This window comes from Symphalangus syndactylus, chromosome 9, assembly GCF_028878055.3.
Source record: "Symphalangus syndactylus isolate Jambi chromosome 9, NHGRI_mSymSyn1-v2.1_pri, whole genome shotgun sequence".
NCBI classification, from domain to species: domain Eukaryota; kingdom Metazoa; phylum Chordata; class Mammalia; order Primates; family Hylobatidae; genus Symphalangus; species Symphalangus syndactylus.
Window position 1 is genome coordinate 86,809,798 of NC_072431.2, and position 18,381 is coordinate 86,828,178.

Sequence of the window (18,381 nt, forward strand, 5' to 3'; positions counted from 1 at the left end):
TTTATTTTTTGGTGGCCATTATAAATGGGATTCTTTGTTCATTTTTAATTGGGCTGTCTTTTAATTATTGAGTTACAATAGTTCTTTATATGTATTCTAGATACAAGTCCATTGCCAAATATATGATTTGCTTTTTTTTTCCCATTTCTGTGGGTTGTTTTCACTTTCTTCATGGTGTCACAAGTATTTTTAATATTGTTAAAGTCCAGTTTATCTATTTGTTTTTTGTCACTTGTGCTTTTGGTGTTATATCAAGGAACGATTGTCTAATCCAGGCTAATGAAGACTTATGTTTCTTCTAGGAGTTTTAGAGTTTAGTGCTTACATGTAGGTCTGTGATTCATTTTCAGTCGATTTTTGTGTATGGTGTTAGGAAGAGTTCCAACTTCACTTAGTATTTGCATGTGGATATCCAGTTGTCTCAGCATCATATGTTGAAAAGACTATTCTTTCTCTATTTTATTGTCTTGGTACTCCTGTTGAAAATCAAATGACCTTAGATAAAAGGGTTTACTTCTGCACTCTCATCAGATGTTTTTAAATGGCAGTTTTAATTTTAATAAATGTACTGATAATTTATTGGAGAAATGATTATGAAACACATCCTGTGAGCCAGGCACTACCTTAGCTTGCAGAGTTATAGCAGCAAACAAGACAGAAACTCCCTTGACCTTGCAGATTACATTTTAGTGGAGAATGAAAAGATATGTGAAGAATATAAAACATTTGGGAACATTAGAGAAGGACAAAAGTATATGTTTGTGGGCATTACATTGTTTCCTTCACATAGCCCTCTATGTCTCTTTTAGTGCATTTAGCTCTTCCTGCCATGTCTATAGTTAATATTTTTATATGCATGTGTAATCTACCCGAGTAGTCTAAACACTTCAGGTCAAGGTCTGTCTTTGCCAGTCTATCCCATCTAGATATAGTACGTGTTTAGTGGGTATGTGATGAATGAATAAATAGATTAATTACTTTTGGGGACTGAGTTTATGATGAATTTTTTTTTTTTTTTTTTTTTAGACCGAATCTCACCCTGTTGCTCAGGTTGGAGTGCAGTGGTGCAGTCTTGGCTCACTGCAGCCTCTGCCTCCCAGGTTCAGGTGATTCTTCTGCCTTAGTCTCCCAAATAGCTGGGACTACAGGTACCCACCACCACACCCAGCTCATTTTTTTCTGTATTTTTAGTAGAGACCATGTTTCACCATGTTGGCCAGGCTGGTCTTGAACTCCTGACCTCAAGTGATCCTTCTGCCTCGGCCTCCCAAAGTGCTGGGATTACAGGCATGAACCACTGTGCCCGGCCTGAATGTTTTATACACATCCATTAATATATACATAAACCTTTAAAATATCCATGTTATTCAGCGCTGTTAGAATAGTTTGGAAATAAGAGTGGAATCCGTTATATTTGTGTTACTCTAGGTTACACTTTCTTTTTTGTCTAGAATCTCAAGCTAAGTCTCCCTGCTTCAGCCCAGATTTCTGTTTGGTACTTAACCTCAGCCAGGGCCCCACTTTCATTTCCTTCCTCACTCAAGTAATTTCAGCCCTCACTCTGTCCATAATGAGTCACTGAGCACCTCTCTCCCTCCTCTGTTTTCGTCAGGGAGTGAACCAGTATTTTAAATTTTAACCCAAGAACAGAGACCTGGGCAAGTCCTGGGTAGGGTAAAGTTATTTGATGTGATGGTTATTTTTCTAATTTTTTTTGGTTTTAAGAAGTGAAAAGTTTAATAAGAAAGAAGGAAAGAAGAAGAAAACAGCTCCCCTGTACAAAGATAAAGGGAGGGGGCGATTCGAACAAAGAGAAAACCCTGTGTGCGGCAGAAAAGTAGCTGCTTATATGAGGAGTCTAGAGGAGGTGGTGCCTGATTTGCATAGGGCTCAGGGGATTGGTTTGACCAGGCATGTCACCCACATAGCCCGCGGACAAAACTGGCCCTCCCACCCTAGCTTTTTAATATGTAAATGCAGGGTGCCATGATGCTCTACACACATAGGGATATGTGGGGGCAGCCATGTTGCCAGGCACCTGTGAGGCGAGGGCAAGAAGGCAGCAGGAATCACCATGTTTGGGTGGACCCAGTTTCTAATGGCCTGTATTTGCGTATCAAAGGTTGCCGACTCAGCTCTAAGAGGTGGGGCTTTCTTGCTAGACAAGAAATGTTTCTGGAGCCTCTTTAAAGGAAATGAAAACTTCCCCAAGGACCCCTTTTCCTATCTGCCTAAAATAATTTCTTAATAAACTCCTATAACATCCCCCCATGTGGAGATGTCACCATAACTGCTCTTAAGGGGTTTTGGGTGATGACTCTTTCTGGCTATTTTCTGCTGAAAAGGGGCATCGAATGGGGAACAGCAGCTAGGGCTTCTCCTGGGGTTGATCTAAGGGTCCTTGGAAGAAAGGCGTGTCCATGTGTGGTTCAGTTTGCAGCACTATTTGGAGTTTGATTGCTTCTAGGTGAGAGGAAACAATTCAAGTTATAGTATTGAGTATACAGGGTCCAAATATTAATACAAGACATAAGCTCTCTGTCCAGTATTTCAGTTAGAAGGTGCTACTGTGTATAACCCTATTGCAAATAGTAGAGTGAGTATAGCAGTTCCCACAAGTGTGGTATAGTAGATAATTTTCATCTAAAATTTTACTTGCCAAGATATTTGGGGGTTTATGAAGTTCCTTGGTTTTATTTCCCAAACAAAGAAACCTCAGGGTTATGGGCACCCTACTCACTTTCATTACCTGGCAGAATTTGCAGGATAATTGCCCAGAACTAGCATATTGATCCAGATTTTTATGTTATCCATCCCATTTTGTTTCTTCCAAGCTGTAGGAGATCGCCACTTGATTCACAGGAATGAGCAGGGTTAGTCTAAGATGTAGGCAAAAAGCTTGAAAACAATTAGTGAGACTAGAATTTAATGACAAATGTATGATAAGCTTTGGAGCACAATTTCTCTCTCCAGTCCTCATTTTTGGTAAAAACAAATTATGATAGGACTGAGTGTGTTGTTTGTAGAATAAATTTGAGTCTTATACTTGGCCTGATTATTTGCATAAAGTGCAGCAAGAGTGGTTATTTCTACATAGGCCTTTTGGATTGGCTTTGATGGAACTCTGTTCCACAGGAATCTCAGATAAGACCTTTAAAGCTGAGCCCAGCCATGGGTTTGTATCCTCAAATACCTGTGAGTTGGGTGATCTTCTCTTCTTGAGGTCCCAAGATAAACTTCGAGCTCCTGGACCTGTTAGAAAGTGACATTCTTTACTGACGACAGGTTAAGATCTCTGTTCGGGGACTTTGTAGACAAGGTATGAGGCCAGTACTTCCCAAGGGGCTTTTATTGGCTCTGCATGTCAAGCTTGATTACTTACAGGGAAACACACCCTTTCAGTCAAAGCCTTGGTAAAATAACCAGTTTTTCCAATTGTGTCCTGTTGACAAAGAAAAATGGATTCTTATTGCACTGATGCAATTATATTGCCATAAGTTAAGAGTACTCACAGATAGTTTCCAAATTCTGGAGGAACCAGGCAAAGAAAAACATGCTCCAAATTTTGTTCACAGGAGTATACCTTATTCAATTATTAAAGGCCATAAATAGTTCAAATAAGTTTCCTGGACTCTGAAAAACAAAACAAGGATCAGCAATTTTCAAGCAAAAGTCAAAAAGGTTGCTTTAACTTTCTGAGCCCAGTCCATTTAATTAGCTCTTGTTTTGCTTGATATTTGTGAACATGTCAGTTCTTTGAGTCCTGTATGTTCTTCCTCTATTCCAGTGTTAACAATCTTCAAGGCTATTAAAAATCTGCATTTGAGAACATCTGTTAAAGTTCTTAATATAGCTTGATTATAAACCGTCTTTTGAGAAAGAACAAAGCAAGACAATTGTCTGTGAATGACAAAATTTCCAGGATACAGTTAAAAACGTCTGACAAAGAAGTTTAATTTATCTCCGTGGTTTATAATAACTTTACCCTTAATTATGATTGATAGCATATACTTAGACATTAGAATTTTAGAAATCCGGTACAATTTGGGAACATATATTAGTATTCACCAAAATATAACTTAAAGAAGATTGGCAATCTCATGTGACTAAACATGTCAAATAATCTTTTTTACCTCTTTTCTGAATGTTTCAGGGACCCTCTGAACCATCCAAAAAGCCAGGCATCAGGAAGGACAATTTTGAAACTTGAAGTTTGATTTTGGGAGGCCTGTTAAATGTTAGAGGTTTAGAACATTTGATGTTATGAAATAGAATTCCAGATTGCCAAATGATGACTCAAAAGGCAAAAACCTTTCATTAGCCTTTACTATGACATGGAAATCCTGTTCAAAGCCAAAGTTTACCCTTGCATTAATTTATTAATGTTAACCCCAGTTTGTTTCAATGAAATCTTATAGATCATTGCATCTAATCATGACCAATTTGACTGTGAGGTGAAATTTTCACAAACCTTTTATAACGCTTTTACTAAAGGGCAGATTAGTGTCTTAAGACCTGCTTGCCATGCTTTTATTTCAATGTCCAATTTATGAAAAGACCATATAATACCCTTTTGAGTTTAATTAATGTTCACTGTTAACTTTTAGCAACTTTTATTTGTGGTGAAAAATCTGGTTAGTAAGCAGTTTTAATTATATACTAGGTGTGGATCCTAGGACCCAGAGAGAAATGCAGATAAAGTTTGACTTTTCAGCGTCCAGCTCTATATGTCCCAGCCTTACCTATCTGTAAAGCAGGCAGTATACAATCTTGGAATGTTTAGCAAACCTAATATCTAAGTTGTATGATTTAGACCACCTATTTGCATTTTGACGACACTTGCATTTTACCAATAGTTCTTAAGACTGTTTTTATTTCTTGAAGTCATGTGAACTAAAAAATATTTAAGTGCTTATTTTTCTTTAAGCCAATTAGAGCTCTTTTTATAGACATTACACACAACACATATATAGCAACACAAACATATAGAAAATTGAGCACTTGTTAAGATTTTTCATTTGCCAGTTTCTTAATTGGGTTACTGGCTTTAGGGTGGAGCCCTTGGAGAAACAAGGCCAGGTAACATGCATTTTTTAGGGCCTAATAAGCAGGTACAGCTGAAGGCAAAGACAGATCCCTAAAATTAAGGGTGCCATTTTATACTGGATCTTGGGTCCAGTATACACAGTGTAGTGCTTCTACCATGCTCTTCATTGCAAGGCAATCCAAAGCCAGTTGGCTTATTTTGTAATTAGCCTATGTGATGGTTATTTTTATGTGCCAGCTTTAGTATAAGTATGTAACAAAGAAGATTGAACATCTTAAGTGGCTAAAAGATGAGCTAAAAGATGTCCGGATGGCTGGTTAAACACAATTTCTGGAGGTACCTGTGAGGGTATTTTCAGAAGAGATTAGCATTTGAATCAGTAGACTGAAGATCTCCCTCACCAATGAGGTGGGTATCATGCAGCACATTGAGGGCCCCAAAAGAATGAAAAGGCAAAAGAAAGGACAAATTTACTCTGTCTGTGATATGATTTGGCTCTGTGTCCCCACCCAAATCTCATTTTGAATTGTAATCCCCATGTGTGGAGGGAGGGAGGTGATTGGATCATGGTGGCAGTTTCCTCGATGCTGTTCTTGTGATAGTGAGGGAGTTCTCAGGAGTTCTGATGGTTTTATAAATGGCTTTCCCCTGAGCTTTTCACTTTCTCTCCTGCTTGCTGCCATTTAAGAGGTGCCTGCTTCCCCTTCTGCCGTGATTGGAAGTTTCCTGAGGCCTCCCCAGCCATGTGGAACTGTGAGTCAACTAAACCTCATTTGTTTATAATTATTCAGTCTCAGGTGGTATCTTTATAGCGGTGTGAGAACAAATTAATACACTCTGCTTGAGCTGGGTTTTGCAGAACTCTTCTTAAGTTCTGTGAAACCACACATATGAATAGGGCACTGCTTTTGTACTTTTTCCTGAAAAGTACAGAAGACTGATGTATGTGAATGTTTACCTAAGCAATACCTTTGCTGTTTATAGCAGAAGGAGCCATTGTATTTTCTTTAAAGCCTGGAATAGTAATGATTTATTTTCCTCACAACTGCAGATCCTTGGATTAATAGTTGATTTTCTTAATTTTGATGCTCTATACTGCTTATTAAATACTGTGTATAATTTGGGATGTTGAGCAGTATGTTTTGTGGTCTCATAAGACATCAGATTTAGATTGAAAGCTCAAATCTTTTCAGGAAAATGTGTTTTTTTTCCCATTTTATTGAAGTTGCAGTTCACAGTAGTAATAACGGTGTTATAGTGGATGAAGTTTTTTTTTTCCACCAAAAGCCATTAACATGTAAAACACATTAATGTTTTTTGAAATGAGCAGTTCTCCTATTTTTCATATATTTCTTTTTTATTTTGAGACAGAGTTTCAAAATAATTTTGAAATGAGCAATTCACGTATTTGACTACACAGACTTCCAGTATGCTTGCATAAAAGGAAAAGTCATGTGAGAACATCTGAATTTAGAAGTACTTGAAAGTAAAAGACTGAAGACATAAAGGAAATGTTAGCAGGATGATAAATGTCAGTTGATTTAAAATGACAGGAGCTCTGTTCTACTTTATAGCATATTCTTGTAGGGAGAGCTGATCCTAGCTGATGGCTAGCTCTGGAGCAGGCTTGTTGAAGCTGTTCATAAATGTATTTATTTTTTTAGAGACAGTATCTCACTCTGTTGCCCAGACTGGAGTATGGTGGCATGATTATGGTTCACTGAAGCCTTGAACCCCTGGGCTCAAGTGACCCTCCTACTTTAGACTCCCAAATAGCTGGCATTACAGCAGTGTGCCCCCGTTCATAAATTTAGAACAATATTTAGTGTCTAGTTAGTGATTTTTCTAAGGGTGGAACAGGGATTACTACAAGGTGAACATGCTTCTGTAATCGCCACACAGGTCAGGAAATAAAACGTTATTTATATTCATATTCTGTATTTCTTTATGTGATGTCTAGACACTATCTTCATATTCCCCAGAGGTAACTACTGTCCTGATTTAAAACACCATAGATTTTACGTGATTTAAAAATATATGGACACAGTATTATTTAGTTTAAAAAAGGAAGGGAATGTGGTTACCTCGATACTATGCTAAGTGAAATAAGCCATAACAAAAAGACAAATAATGGAGCCGGGTGTGGTGTTGCATGCCTGTAATCCCAGCCACTTGGAAGACTGAGGCAGGATTGCTTGAACCTAGAAATTAGAGGCAGTAGTATGCCATGATCACAGCAGTTAATAGCTATTACAATCCAGCTGGGGCAATACAGCAAGACTCTCTCTCTCTCTCTCTCCCTTCCCCCTCCCCCCCTCTGTTTCTCTCTTTCTCTTTCTAAAGACAAATACTAAATGATTCAATTTTTTTAAAAAAATTTATTTTTTGAGACAGGGTCTCTGTCACCCAGGCTGGAGTAAAGTGGCACGATCTTGGCTCACTGCAACCTCTGACTCCTGGGCTTAAGGGAGCCTCCATTTTTCTCTTTTTAGTAGAGACGAGGGTTCACCATGTTGCCCAGACTGGTGTCAAACTCCTGAGCTCAAGCCATCTGCCTGCCTTGGCCGCCCAAAGTGTTGGGATTACAGGTGTGGCCACTGTGCCTGGCCTAAATGATTCCATTTAAATGAGGTATCTAAAGTAGTAAAGTTCATAGAAAATATTAATGAAATGGTAGTTGCCGGGGCTTGGGGGATGGGGAAATGGAGAGTTAACGTTCAGTGGGTTTTAGGGTTTTTTTTTGTGTTTTTTTTTTTTTTTTTTTGAGACAGGGTCTTTATGTTGCAGAGCCTGGAGTGGAGTGGCATGATTATGGTTCACTGTAGTCTCAAACTCTTGGGCTCAAGTGATCCTCTTGCCCTGCCTCAGCCTCCTCAGTAGCTGGGACCACAGGCACGAGCCTGTAAGTTTTTGTCTTTAATTTTTGATGTAGTAAATCTGTGTTGAAATGCAATTATCGCAGATATCAAGAATTAGTGTAAATCTAAATAATTAAGGCAGAGTGGTATTGTCACAAGGATTGACAAGTAGATCAGTGGCATAGACTAGACTTGTCTTAGGCTGTTTTTATTTTGCTATAAAGGAATACCTGAGATTGGGTAATTTATAAAGAGAAGAAGTTTAATTGGCTCATGGTTCTGCAGGCTGTACAAGTGTGGTGCCAGCATCTGCTCAGCTTCTGGGGGGGCCTCAGGGAGCTTTTACTCATGGCAGAAGGTGAAGTGGGACCAGGTACATCACATGGCAAGAGCAGGAGCGAGAGAGAGCTGGAGGAGGTGCCACGTACTTCAAACAACCAGATCTCGCAAGAACTCACTCACTATTGTGAAGACAGCACCAAGATGATGGTGCCAACCCATTCAAGAGAAATCCACCCCAATCATCCAGTCACCTCCCACCAAGCCCCACCTCCAACATCGGGGATTACATTTAAACATGAGATTTTGGGGGACAAATACCCAAACTATATCAAGATTTTAGAAACAGATCCACACTGGTATGACACTTGATTTATGACAAAAATAGTAATAACAGAGCAGTTGACATAGGCCTGAGTTTTGAGACCTTGGGTCTCTTGGCTCCTTAGAGAGGCAATTCTCAAATATTTTGGCGTCAGGGCTCCTTTACATTCTGTTGTTTATGTGGGTTCTATCTATTGCTATTACTGTATTAGAAATTAAAACTGAGAACTTAAAAAATATTCATTTTGAGAAAATAAACCCAGGTAAGATTAATATAAATGGCATATCTTTATGAAAATTTTAAGATTTAGTGAGAATAACATTGTTTTACATTATTTCAAAAATTGTTTAATGTCTAGCTTGATAGAAGACAGATGTACCTGCTTCTGCATTCAATCTGTTGCAATATATTTTTGTGGTTGAAATATATGAAAATAGGCCGCGTGCAGTGGCTCACGCCTGTAATCCCAGCACTTTGGGAGGCTGAGGTGGATGGATCACGAGGTCAGGAGTTCAAGACCAGCTGGCCAACATAGTGAAACCCTGTCTCTACTAAAAATACAAAAAAATTTAGCTGGGCGTGGTGGCAGGTGCCTGTAGTCCCAGCTATTTGGGAGGCTGAGGCAGGAGAATTGCTTGAACCTGGGAGGCTGAGGTTGCAGTGAGCCAGGATCGCGCCACTGCACTCCAGCTTGGGTGACACAGTGAGACTCAGTCTCAAAATAAAAAAGATATATATGAAGATAATCTGTCCTCAAATAGATGCGTAGTTGGAAAAGGGAGGAGCATGTTCATAGCTTTTTCATGTTAATAGCCTTTCCAGATAATTGTAGATGTTCTTTGATACCACATCAATACTTGGCAAGTGATAATTTCTTAAAGGTTAATTGTTGTATGTAATCTGAAGCCTGATCAGTAAACCTTTTTGTATTCTGTTACATTAAAATTAATTTCTCTTGCATGATTTTGAAAAAATACTGATTTTTACTAACTTATGCAGATCATTAAAATGGTAAAACATTTTATTATTAATAACAAAAATTCATATTCATTACTTTCACCATTAATCTCATTAGCAAAGTCTTATTTATTTGGTGGTAGATACAGTTTTCCTTTTCAGGACAAGTAACATATTAGTGTTTTTGTGAAAATGGTTTTGACCTTGTGTTCTCCCTGGAATGGTCTCAAGGCCCTCCAGAGGTACAAGGACCACACTCCAAGAGTGATTGAAGTTACATAGAAACCCTGGGTTGTGATCTAGGAAACTGGTATTTTCTTTCTGGAAATGTCTGTTTCTTCTTTTTTTTGAGACAGAGTCTCGCTCTGTCGCCCAGGCTGGAGTGCAGTGGCGCGATCTTGGCTCACACTGCAAGCTTCACCGCCCGGGTTGACGCCATTCTCCTGCCTCAGCCTCCCCAGTAGCTGGGACTACAGGTGCCCGCCACCACGCCTGGCTAATTTTTTGTATTTTTAGTAGAGACGGGGTTTCACTGTGTTAGCCAGAATGGTTTCGATTTCCTGACCTTGTGATCCGCCCGCCTCGGCCTCCCAAAGTGCTGGGATTACAGGCGTGAGCCACTGTGCCCGGCCTGGAAAGGTCTGTTTCTTAGTAGAATCCCGCTCTTTACCTACCACAAATCTAGTAACATCCTGTTAGATTAATGCCACAAACATTTTATTGATCTCCTATTCTATGTGTTAGATATGAGGCATTCTAAAATGGAAAACCCAGTCCTAGCCTTAAAATAGTTAAATGTCTATTGAGAATTAGGTAATTTAACAACCATAGCATACTACTAAAGTAACTATTGTGAAAGTATAGGTGAAAGAAAAATTAAGTTTGCCTTGGTAAGCCAAGGACCTCTTCTAACACTAAAATCAGCATTTGAGCTGAGACTTAAAGGGTGGTTAGGGTTGCCAGGGTGGACAGGAAGTGCCAGGGCCTGTGGCACTTACCATGTTCTGCTCAGTGTAACTCAGGAGGGTGGTTGGGATTTAAGAATGTGGTGAGGAAACTGGGCAGTAAGACCGTGTAATGCAAAGAAGCTTAGATTTTATTCTGAATAGGATGGGGAGCCATTGAAGAATGGGATACAATCAGTTTTCTGTATTAGAAGGATTCTAGACTAGAGAGGAATGAGGCCAAAGGCAGAGCAGTCTTGATAACCCCTTGGTTGAAAGAGATACTTAGGAGCCAAATTAGGGCATTTGGGGGATAAAGATGAGGTGAAAAACATCAAAAGATATTTAGGAAACAGATTGTGTGGGTTTGAGAGGGCTTGATTAGATTGGGGGGTAATTTAGGTTAGGAGCATAGGCCCTGGAGTCAGGCAGACCTGGGCCCAAATCCTGACTCTGTCACTTCTTAAAGGAATGGCTCTGGACAATTAACCCAAATCTCAGCTTCTTCACCTACAAAATAGGGAGAGTAATTCCTGCTTTATAAGACCCTTAAGAAGATTTGATAAGATACATGCAAAGCTCTTTCTTGCATGTTGAGTAAACATATGGAAGCCACTTTTGTTTTTATGAGGATGACTTCCAGGTATCTGATTTAGGCACCTGGGTTGGTTCCATTCACCAAGTAGGGAATGCAGGAAGGGGAGAGCTGGTGTGGAGTGGAGGAGGGTCAGGGCAGGAGCTCACATGGGGACTTGTGAAGTATTTACTAGTGCAGAAGGGACACCTGGCCTGGAGATAGAGATGTGGGGATTATTTTAGTAGACCTAGATTCATGCCCTTGAATGAGATGTTCTTGGGGTCGGAGAGTAGGAAAGGGTATATAGAGTGTATCAATTTGCTAGGTCCGTCATTAACAAAATAGCACAGACTGGGTGGTTTAAATGACAGGAATATATTTTTTCACAGGTCTGGAGGTAGAAGTTGAAGATGAAGGTGTCGTCAGGTTTGGTTTCTTCTGAGGCCTCTTGCCTTGGCTTGTAGATGCCACCCTCTCCTTTTGTCTTAACATAGTCTTTTCTCTGTACATGTGTATGTCTGAGTCCAGATTTCTTATTGGATTAAGATGCACCCTGAAAACCTCATATTAATTTAATTACCTCTTTAAAGACCTTTTTTCCAAATACTGTGATGTTCTGAGGACCTGGGAATTAGGGCTTCAACATATGAATTTTGGGAGGACACAATTCCTGCCCTAATACAGAATGGGGGGCTATATAAAACAGGCAGGGGAGGGGAGAGGACTCTCCAGAGAAGTAGAAGGCAAACACCTGAGTCTGTGAGAATAAAGGGAGGACTCTAGGGAGGGAGGAGTCAATAGCAAACCTCCCAGATTCCTTTTGTAGTCACTGATACCAAATTGTTTTATTTTTATAAATTTTTTTTCTAAAAGGGAGGCTCTTAATAGGAATGCTGAAGTAAATGTTTAATAGGGTTTGCCCTACTCATACTCATTTGCAAAATGGTTATGAATCAGAGTCCATTCTATGAAGTTTTTATGCCAGAAAGTACTGAATACCTTCTTGCTGTGGTTTAAAATCGGCAAGAGAATGGCCTTGAAATGTATTTGTTCAAGCAGATGTCATGACTAATGATTTAGAAATCATGGTTTTCTATTTAAAACTTTCCATCAAGACTCTTTATCATTACTAAGTTCCAACTGCATGGTAGTTTTGAATACTCAAGTTTTTTGTAAGGAGGTTTAAGGATAATATTGATAAATTCAGAAGTCACTCAGCTATGTGCCTTGTCCTTCACCCTTTCCCCAATTTCTGTTAATAATTTGTCAACAAGTCCTGTTAATTCTGCTTCATATCTCAAGTGGATTTACTTCTTTGCAGGTCTGCTGCTACCAGCTAGTCCAAGCCACCACCAGCTCTGCCATGGAGCCTTTTAATTGGACTCCCTGCTTCTATTCTTGTCCTTTCTAGAGAAATCTTTAACAAAAAAGCAAGTCATACTGTGTCATTTCCTGATTGAAACCTTCAGCATCTTCTTATTACACTTTGAGTAAAATTCAGACTCCCTACCATACCTACAAAACCTGCATGATGAAGACCCTGCCCTCTTGCCTGGCCTCCTCTTCCACACCTCATTCACGAGCCTGCCTTCTGCTTCTTGAAGATACCGAGCCTGTGGCTGCCTCAGGGCCTTGGCGTGTTTGGTGTGCTCTTCCCCTGGTTTTCAAATGATCCCTCCAGTCTCACATGTCACCTTGGCAGAGGTGCCGTTCTTCACTGCCACATTAAAATTGCGCTTCCCCCTTTCAAATTCTAGTATGTCATGATATTTATTTGTTTGCTTATTTTTGAGAGAGTCTTCACATGGCATTTCCCACTTGAATATTTCAAGGTTTTGATAGTGAGCACTGGCGAGAGGTAGGAGTGAAATTAGAGTAGATTTTAGAGGGAGAACAACCCTTACTATGTTATTTGGTCTTAAGAAAGTGCAGTTTAGAAAACAGTTCGATTTCATTCAGTATTTGGGTTTTATAATTCATTATGAATATTAGCATATGTTTTATCTTAGTTTTGAGAGGTTTGATTTGTTCTCAGATGACATTTTATCACATCTTTGAGCTAATTTCTTTTCAGTGGTAACTTTTTTTTTTTTTTTTTTTTTTGAGACAGAGTCTTGCTCTGTCGCCCAGGCTGGAGTGCAGTGGGCGCAGTTTTGGCTCACTGCAGGCTCCTCCTCCCAAGTTCACGCCATTCTCCTGCCTCTGTCTCCCGGTGCCCGCCACCATGCTCGGCTAATTTTTTGTATTTTTAGTAGAGACAAGGTTTCACCGTGTTAGCCAGGATGGTCTCGATCTCCTGACCTCGTGATCCACCTGCCTCGGCCTCCCAAAGTGCTGGGATTACAGGTGTGAGCCACTGCGCCGGGCCTTCAGTGGTAACTTTTTAAAAATAAATAAAATAGACTTTTTTTATTTTAATTTTAATTTTTTGACACACAGTCACACTCTGTCGCTCAGGCTGAAGTACAGTGGCAGGATCTTAGCTCACTGCAACCTCCGCCTCTCATTTTAATTTGCAATTTCCTAATAAACATATAATGTTGAGCACCTTTCATATGCTTATTTGCCTTCTCTATATCTTTGGTGAGATGTTTGTTCAGCGTTTTTGCCCATTTTTAAATTAAGTTGTTCATTTTCTTATTTTTGAATTTTACAAGTTCTTTGCATATTTTGGGTAACAATTCTTTTATCAGATGTCTTTAGTAAATATTTTCTCCCAGTCTGTGGCTTTTCTTCTTATTCCCTTAACATCCTATTTTTTTTTTAAAAGTACTTTTTACTAACTGAAGTGATCTTATTTGTTTACTGTTTGTGTCTCCTCACACTACAGCACAGGGTAAGGTCCATAAATGCCCTGTCTGTTTTGTTCTCTTTTTTTATTTCTAGTGCCTAGCACGGCGCCTGGTTTTGGATGCAGTTGGCAAATGTTTGTTGATTGAATGAATGGGTAACAACTGTTAACATTTTCAGTTTGTTTTATTCTCATTGAAAATGGCATCAAACTGATTTGAGTTCTTCCATCTTCTAATTTAAAACTTAAATTTCAAATTTTTACCGTAATTTTCAAAATTAGGGATAATGGTTAGCCACTTGCAGTAGTATGGGAGAGATTTCCACTATGGTTCAGATGAAGTTGATTTAAGATATATAATTGCTAATCTATACACTTGCTTTGCCCTCTCCAGAGTGGTTCAGATTTACTTTCCCGGAAGTAGTCACAGGACAGGGCAGTGAAAACAGGTTGGTTTATGTCAGTCCCACAAAGCTTTATGGGATGTGTGCTACCGGCTAGTATTTACACATATATCGCCACAGATAACACATACACACATGTTGTACCTTGCAAGGTAAAGACTATATTACTCAAATTCTCTGTTCTTGACTGGTTTATTTTATTTTATTTCTTTTCGAGATAGGGTCTCACTGTGTTGCCCAGGCTGGTCTTGAACTCCTGGACTCAAACAGTCCTCCTGCCTCGGACTCCCAAAGTGCTGGGATTACAGGCATGAGCCACCATGCCCGGCCTACATTTTGTCTTAAATTTAACTCTTTGAATATTTCTACCCTCCTTGTGTTTGTTTGAATGTTCCAAGTCTTCTATTTTTAAGTCTTTCTTTGCTTTTTAAATTGCTGCTCTTAAAAGTAACATATCTGAAAGAGGTTTTTAAAAATCCTTTCAGAAGATATTGTAAAAGGTGTTTCCATTTTCAATTGCTGCATAACAAACCATGTCAAAATTTAGTAGCTTACAACTAAAATAATTTTATTATCTTTCATGATTCCGTAGGTTGAGTTGGATCAGCTGATGGTTCTTTTGCCCCATGGATGTTCTGCTGGTACTGCAGTCATCTGGTAGCCCACTTAAACTAGAATGTCCATGACAGCTCATTCACATGGCTAGTGCCTTGGTAGGGATGACTGGGTTCAACTGGAATATTGGAACAGTGGGGTATCTTCTCCCTCCCACCCATCTTAGGCCTCTTCCTCACAGAGTGGCTTCTTACATGGTCTTTTTGTGTAGCAAGAACCCCACTAGCAGGATAACCATAATTCTTACACAGTGGCTGAGGCTTCCCAAGAGTGCCAGAGTGCAAACTGCCAAGCCTCCTTAAAGTGGAGTATGGAATGGTTCCAGCATCAATTCTGCCTCCTTATGTTGGTTGAAGCAAGTCATACAGCCAGTTGGATTAATTGGGGGAAGATACAACTATCAGGAGGTGTGGTTCACTGGGGCTGTCTTTACCTACATTTTATATGTTAATACTGGAGTTTTAAATTTTTTTTGAGACGGAAAATGTCTCAAAGGCTGGAGTGCAGTGGTGCAATCTCGGCTCACTGCAAACTCTTGACTCCAGGATTCAAATGATTCTTCTGCCTCAGCCTACTGAGTAGCTGGGATTACAGGCGCTCACCACCATGCCCGGTTGATGTTATACTTTTAGTAGAGATGGGGGTTTCACCATGTTGGGCAGGCTGGTCTCGAACTCCTGACCTTAAGTGATCTGCCCACCTCGGCCTCCCAAAGTGCTGGGATTACGGGCATGAGCCGCCATGCCCGGCAATATCTGGAATTTTAGGCTGTTTTGTAAATTTAAATATTGCATGTCTTTTTAAAAACTATGCCACTACGCCCGGCTAATATTTTGTATTTTTAGTAGAGACGGGGTACTAGTACTTGGCAGGAGGATTACTGGAGGCTAGGAATTGAAGACCAGCCTGGGCACCATAGTGAGATTCCATCTAAAATGCTAAAAATAATTAAAATAATAAAAAGTAAAATAATAAAACACTAGATGTTTCTGTTCATTTTATAAGTAAACAATTATTTGTATTAAACTAACTGGTCTCAGTGCATGCTGCTAGTCTTAATATGCCATTATTTTTAAGGAATTTGGATTTTTTTTCAATAAGTTGCAATGTATTTTTAAATAATGTTTTTAGGATATCTATATAGATTACATAATATCTTGAGTTTGTGCCAAATTTATAATGTCCTCCTCTTCACACAGTTTGGTTGGGCCTTTATTCTCAGGAATTTGTAGTTACAGAGAAGCCTAAGGCTACTCCAATATGTCATCCTTTGTTGGTATACCTTTTGGGAAAATGGTATGTAAAATTTTACCAGGAGGTGTTGGTGAACAGAACTGGAACATGTTCTACATTTTTGTCTTTTTTCAAGTTTTCTTTTAGTATCATTTTTGTTTTATCTCATCTTCCATTTACTCTAGTTATTTTATTTTATTTTTTTTATTATACTTTAGGTTTTAGGGTACATGTGCACAATGTGCAGGTTTGTTACATATGTATCCATGTGCCATGTTGATTTCCTGCACCCATTAACTCGTCATTTAGCATTAGGTATATCTCCTAATGTTATTTAACACCAGAAGCAATGATGTGTTGAATAGATCTTAGTTTCTAAATCTCCACTTGCCATTTTCTTGCTCTTCATTTTTATATTCTTGTTCTTTATTATGCATTTGGTTTTTTTTTCAATAACTTCCTGAATATGACTTCATTATGAATTTGGCTTTCTGCTATGTTAATTCTAGTTTGTGAGTTTCCTTGAAATCACTCCTTATTTGAGTTTCTTCCCTTTCCTTCTTTTGTGTGTAGGGTCCTTTGTTCCCATCATGTGTGGTTCTTACAGGCAGTCTTTCTACAACCAATTAAGTACCCAAAGTGATATTTTTCTCCATATTCTTGTATTTCTTAGAGTGAGTTTGTTATTGCACCGCTGCCAGTCCTGCCTCTCCTTACTGTTGGGTTTACTTAGGATTGTAGTCTCTGAATGGGTATAGAAACAGAGTGGGGTGGGGAAATGACAATGGCTGTCTCTGGAAGCTGGACTCATACCCAGTTCGGGGCTGGCCAGCCTGTTTCCTGATTGCTACAAACCCAGAAACTTTGAGCTGGGTGTGAGAGAGGTGAAGGACCAAACCCTTTCCCCACATGCTTTCTGGCCAGCTGTGCCAGGGTTCATTTGTCCATGGACATGTTTCTCTTTCTCTCTTCACTTACATTGTGGTTAGTGGAAATTTCCTCAGACTTTTGCAACTTGTTATGGTTCCAAGCAGGCCCTACTTTCTGTCTTTTCTTGTGTGTATCTTTATAGGTATTTTAAATGGAATTTGTGAAGTCATATCAGGAAATGGTAGCTTGATGCCCTCTTAAACTAAATGGCATCTGCCTTCATTTTACAGTTTGTTAATCTTTAAAAAAATCATTAATCCTTCCCGTTGGCACAGGGACCCTCTCTCCAGGCAGTCTTGGTCTTCATGGGATGAGTAGCAGACATCTCTGATATTAGGTTGGCACAAAAGTAATTGTGGTTTTCGCCATTACTTTCAGTGGCGAAAACCACAATTACTTTTGCGCCAACCTGTAGAAAGGGTGTTGGACAGCCTTTTATTAACATTCTTAACTCAGCTTAACAAACGGAGCTTGCCTCGTGATTAAGAATAAAAGGTTACAGTAAGCCTTTCCTCTACAAGCATTCAAGTTATTCCATGATTTCAGAGCCAAAATGTGGTTAAAAAGTCAGCGCTAACATTTGTATACTTAATTTTTAAAATGCTTAATTTCATAGTCTTTTACTTAAAAAAAACTTTTATCGTGTTTACTCGCATGCTTTTATCATTTTGCTTTTTAGTACTATCCTTTTGTCTCCCTTAAATTTGAGACATTTCATTCTTCAGAAAAGTGTAGCCTTCTTTTATTTTGTTTTTGCCATTCATACTTTTTTTTTTTTTTTTTTTTTTGAGACGGAGTGTCGCTCTGTCACCCAGGCTGGAGTGCAGTGGCGCAATCTTGGCTCACTGCAAGCTCCACCTCCCGGGTTCACGCCATTCTCCTGCCTCAGCCTCCCGAGTAGCTGGGACTACAGGTGCCCGCCACTACGCCTGGCTAATTTTTTGTATTTTTAGTAGAGATGGGCTTTCACTGCGTTAACCAGGATAGTCTCAATCTCCTGACCTCATGATCCGCCCGCCTCGGCCTCCCAAAATGCTGGGATTACAGGTGTGAGCCACATACTTCTTTTTCTTAAATGCCAAATTTTTAATCTTTATTTTTGGCCTTTTGGATTTTGTTTCTTATTCTTTTTCATTTTAATTTATATTGCCTTACTTTTTTAATCTCTATTGTCTTAAGCATAATTCTCTGTACTATCTTTCCACCATCCCCCCACCCCCTCTCACCCTGACCCTTGACAACGGTTCGATTTTTAAAGGCTGGACGATATGTAATCCCCAGGGTGATAGTAGCAGTGGGCCATGCCCATTCAACGATAGGGAAGAACCATCTCTCCATTTCCTCCCAGTAGTCTCTAAGTGATTTTGTATCTCTTTTTTTTTTTTACCTTGTTCCCTTAAATTATAACTTGGGGATATATT

At 39.3% G+C, this 18,381-nt stretch overlaps 1 protein-coding gene across 15 annotated transcripts in view; it reads left to right on the forward strand.

Moving 5' to 3' along the window:
- Positions 1-18,381, forward strand: part of COA1 (cytochrome c oxidase assembly factor 1) — a 92,984-nt gene that overhangs the window by 59,632 nt on the left and 14,971 nt on the right. For 2 of the 15 annotated variants that reach the window (XM_055293340.2, XM_063609627.1), the window contains exon 1: positions 11,390-11,413. The exons of 6 other annotated variants lie outside the window; for them this stretch is intronic. Coding sequence is in view for 2 of the 9 variants with exons in the window: in XM_063609618.1 (XP_063465688.1) it covers positions 11,398-11,413 (16 nt within the window). In the remaining 7 variants the exon portion in view is untranslated. Of the gene's footprint in view, positions 1-5,735; positions 5,801-7,834; positions 7,950-11,376; positions 11,414-14,205; positions 14,228-18,381 lie in introns of those variants that run through there. 7 more of the 15 variants (XM_063609618.1, XM_063609619.1, XM_055293339.2 and 4 more) reach the window with 7 other exon arrangements.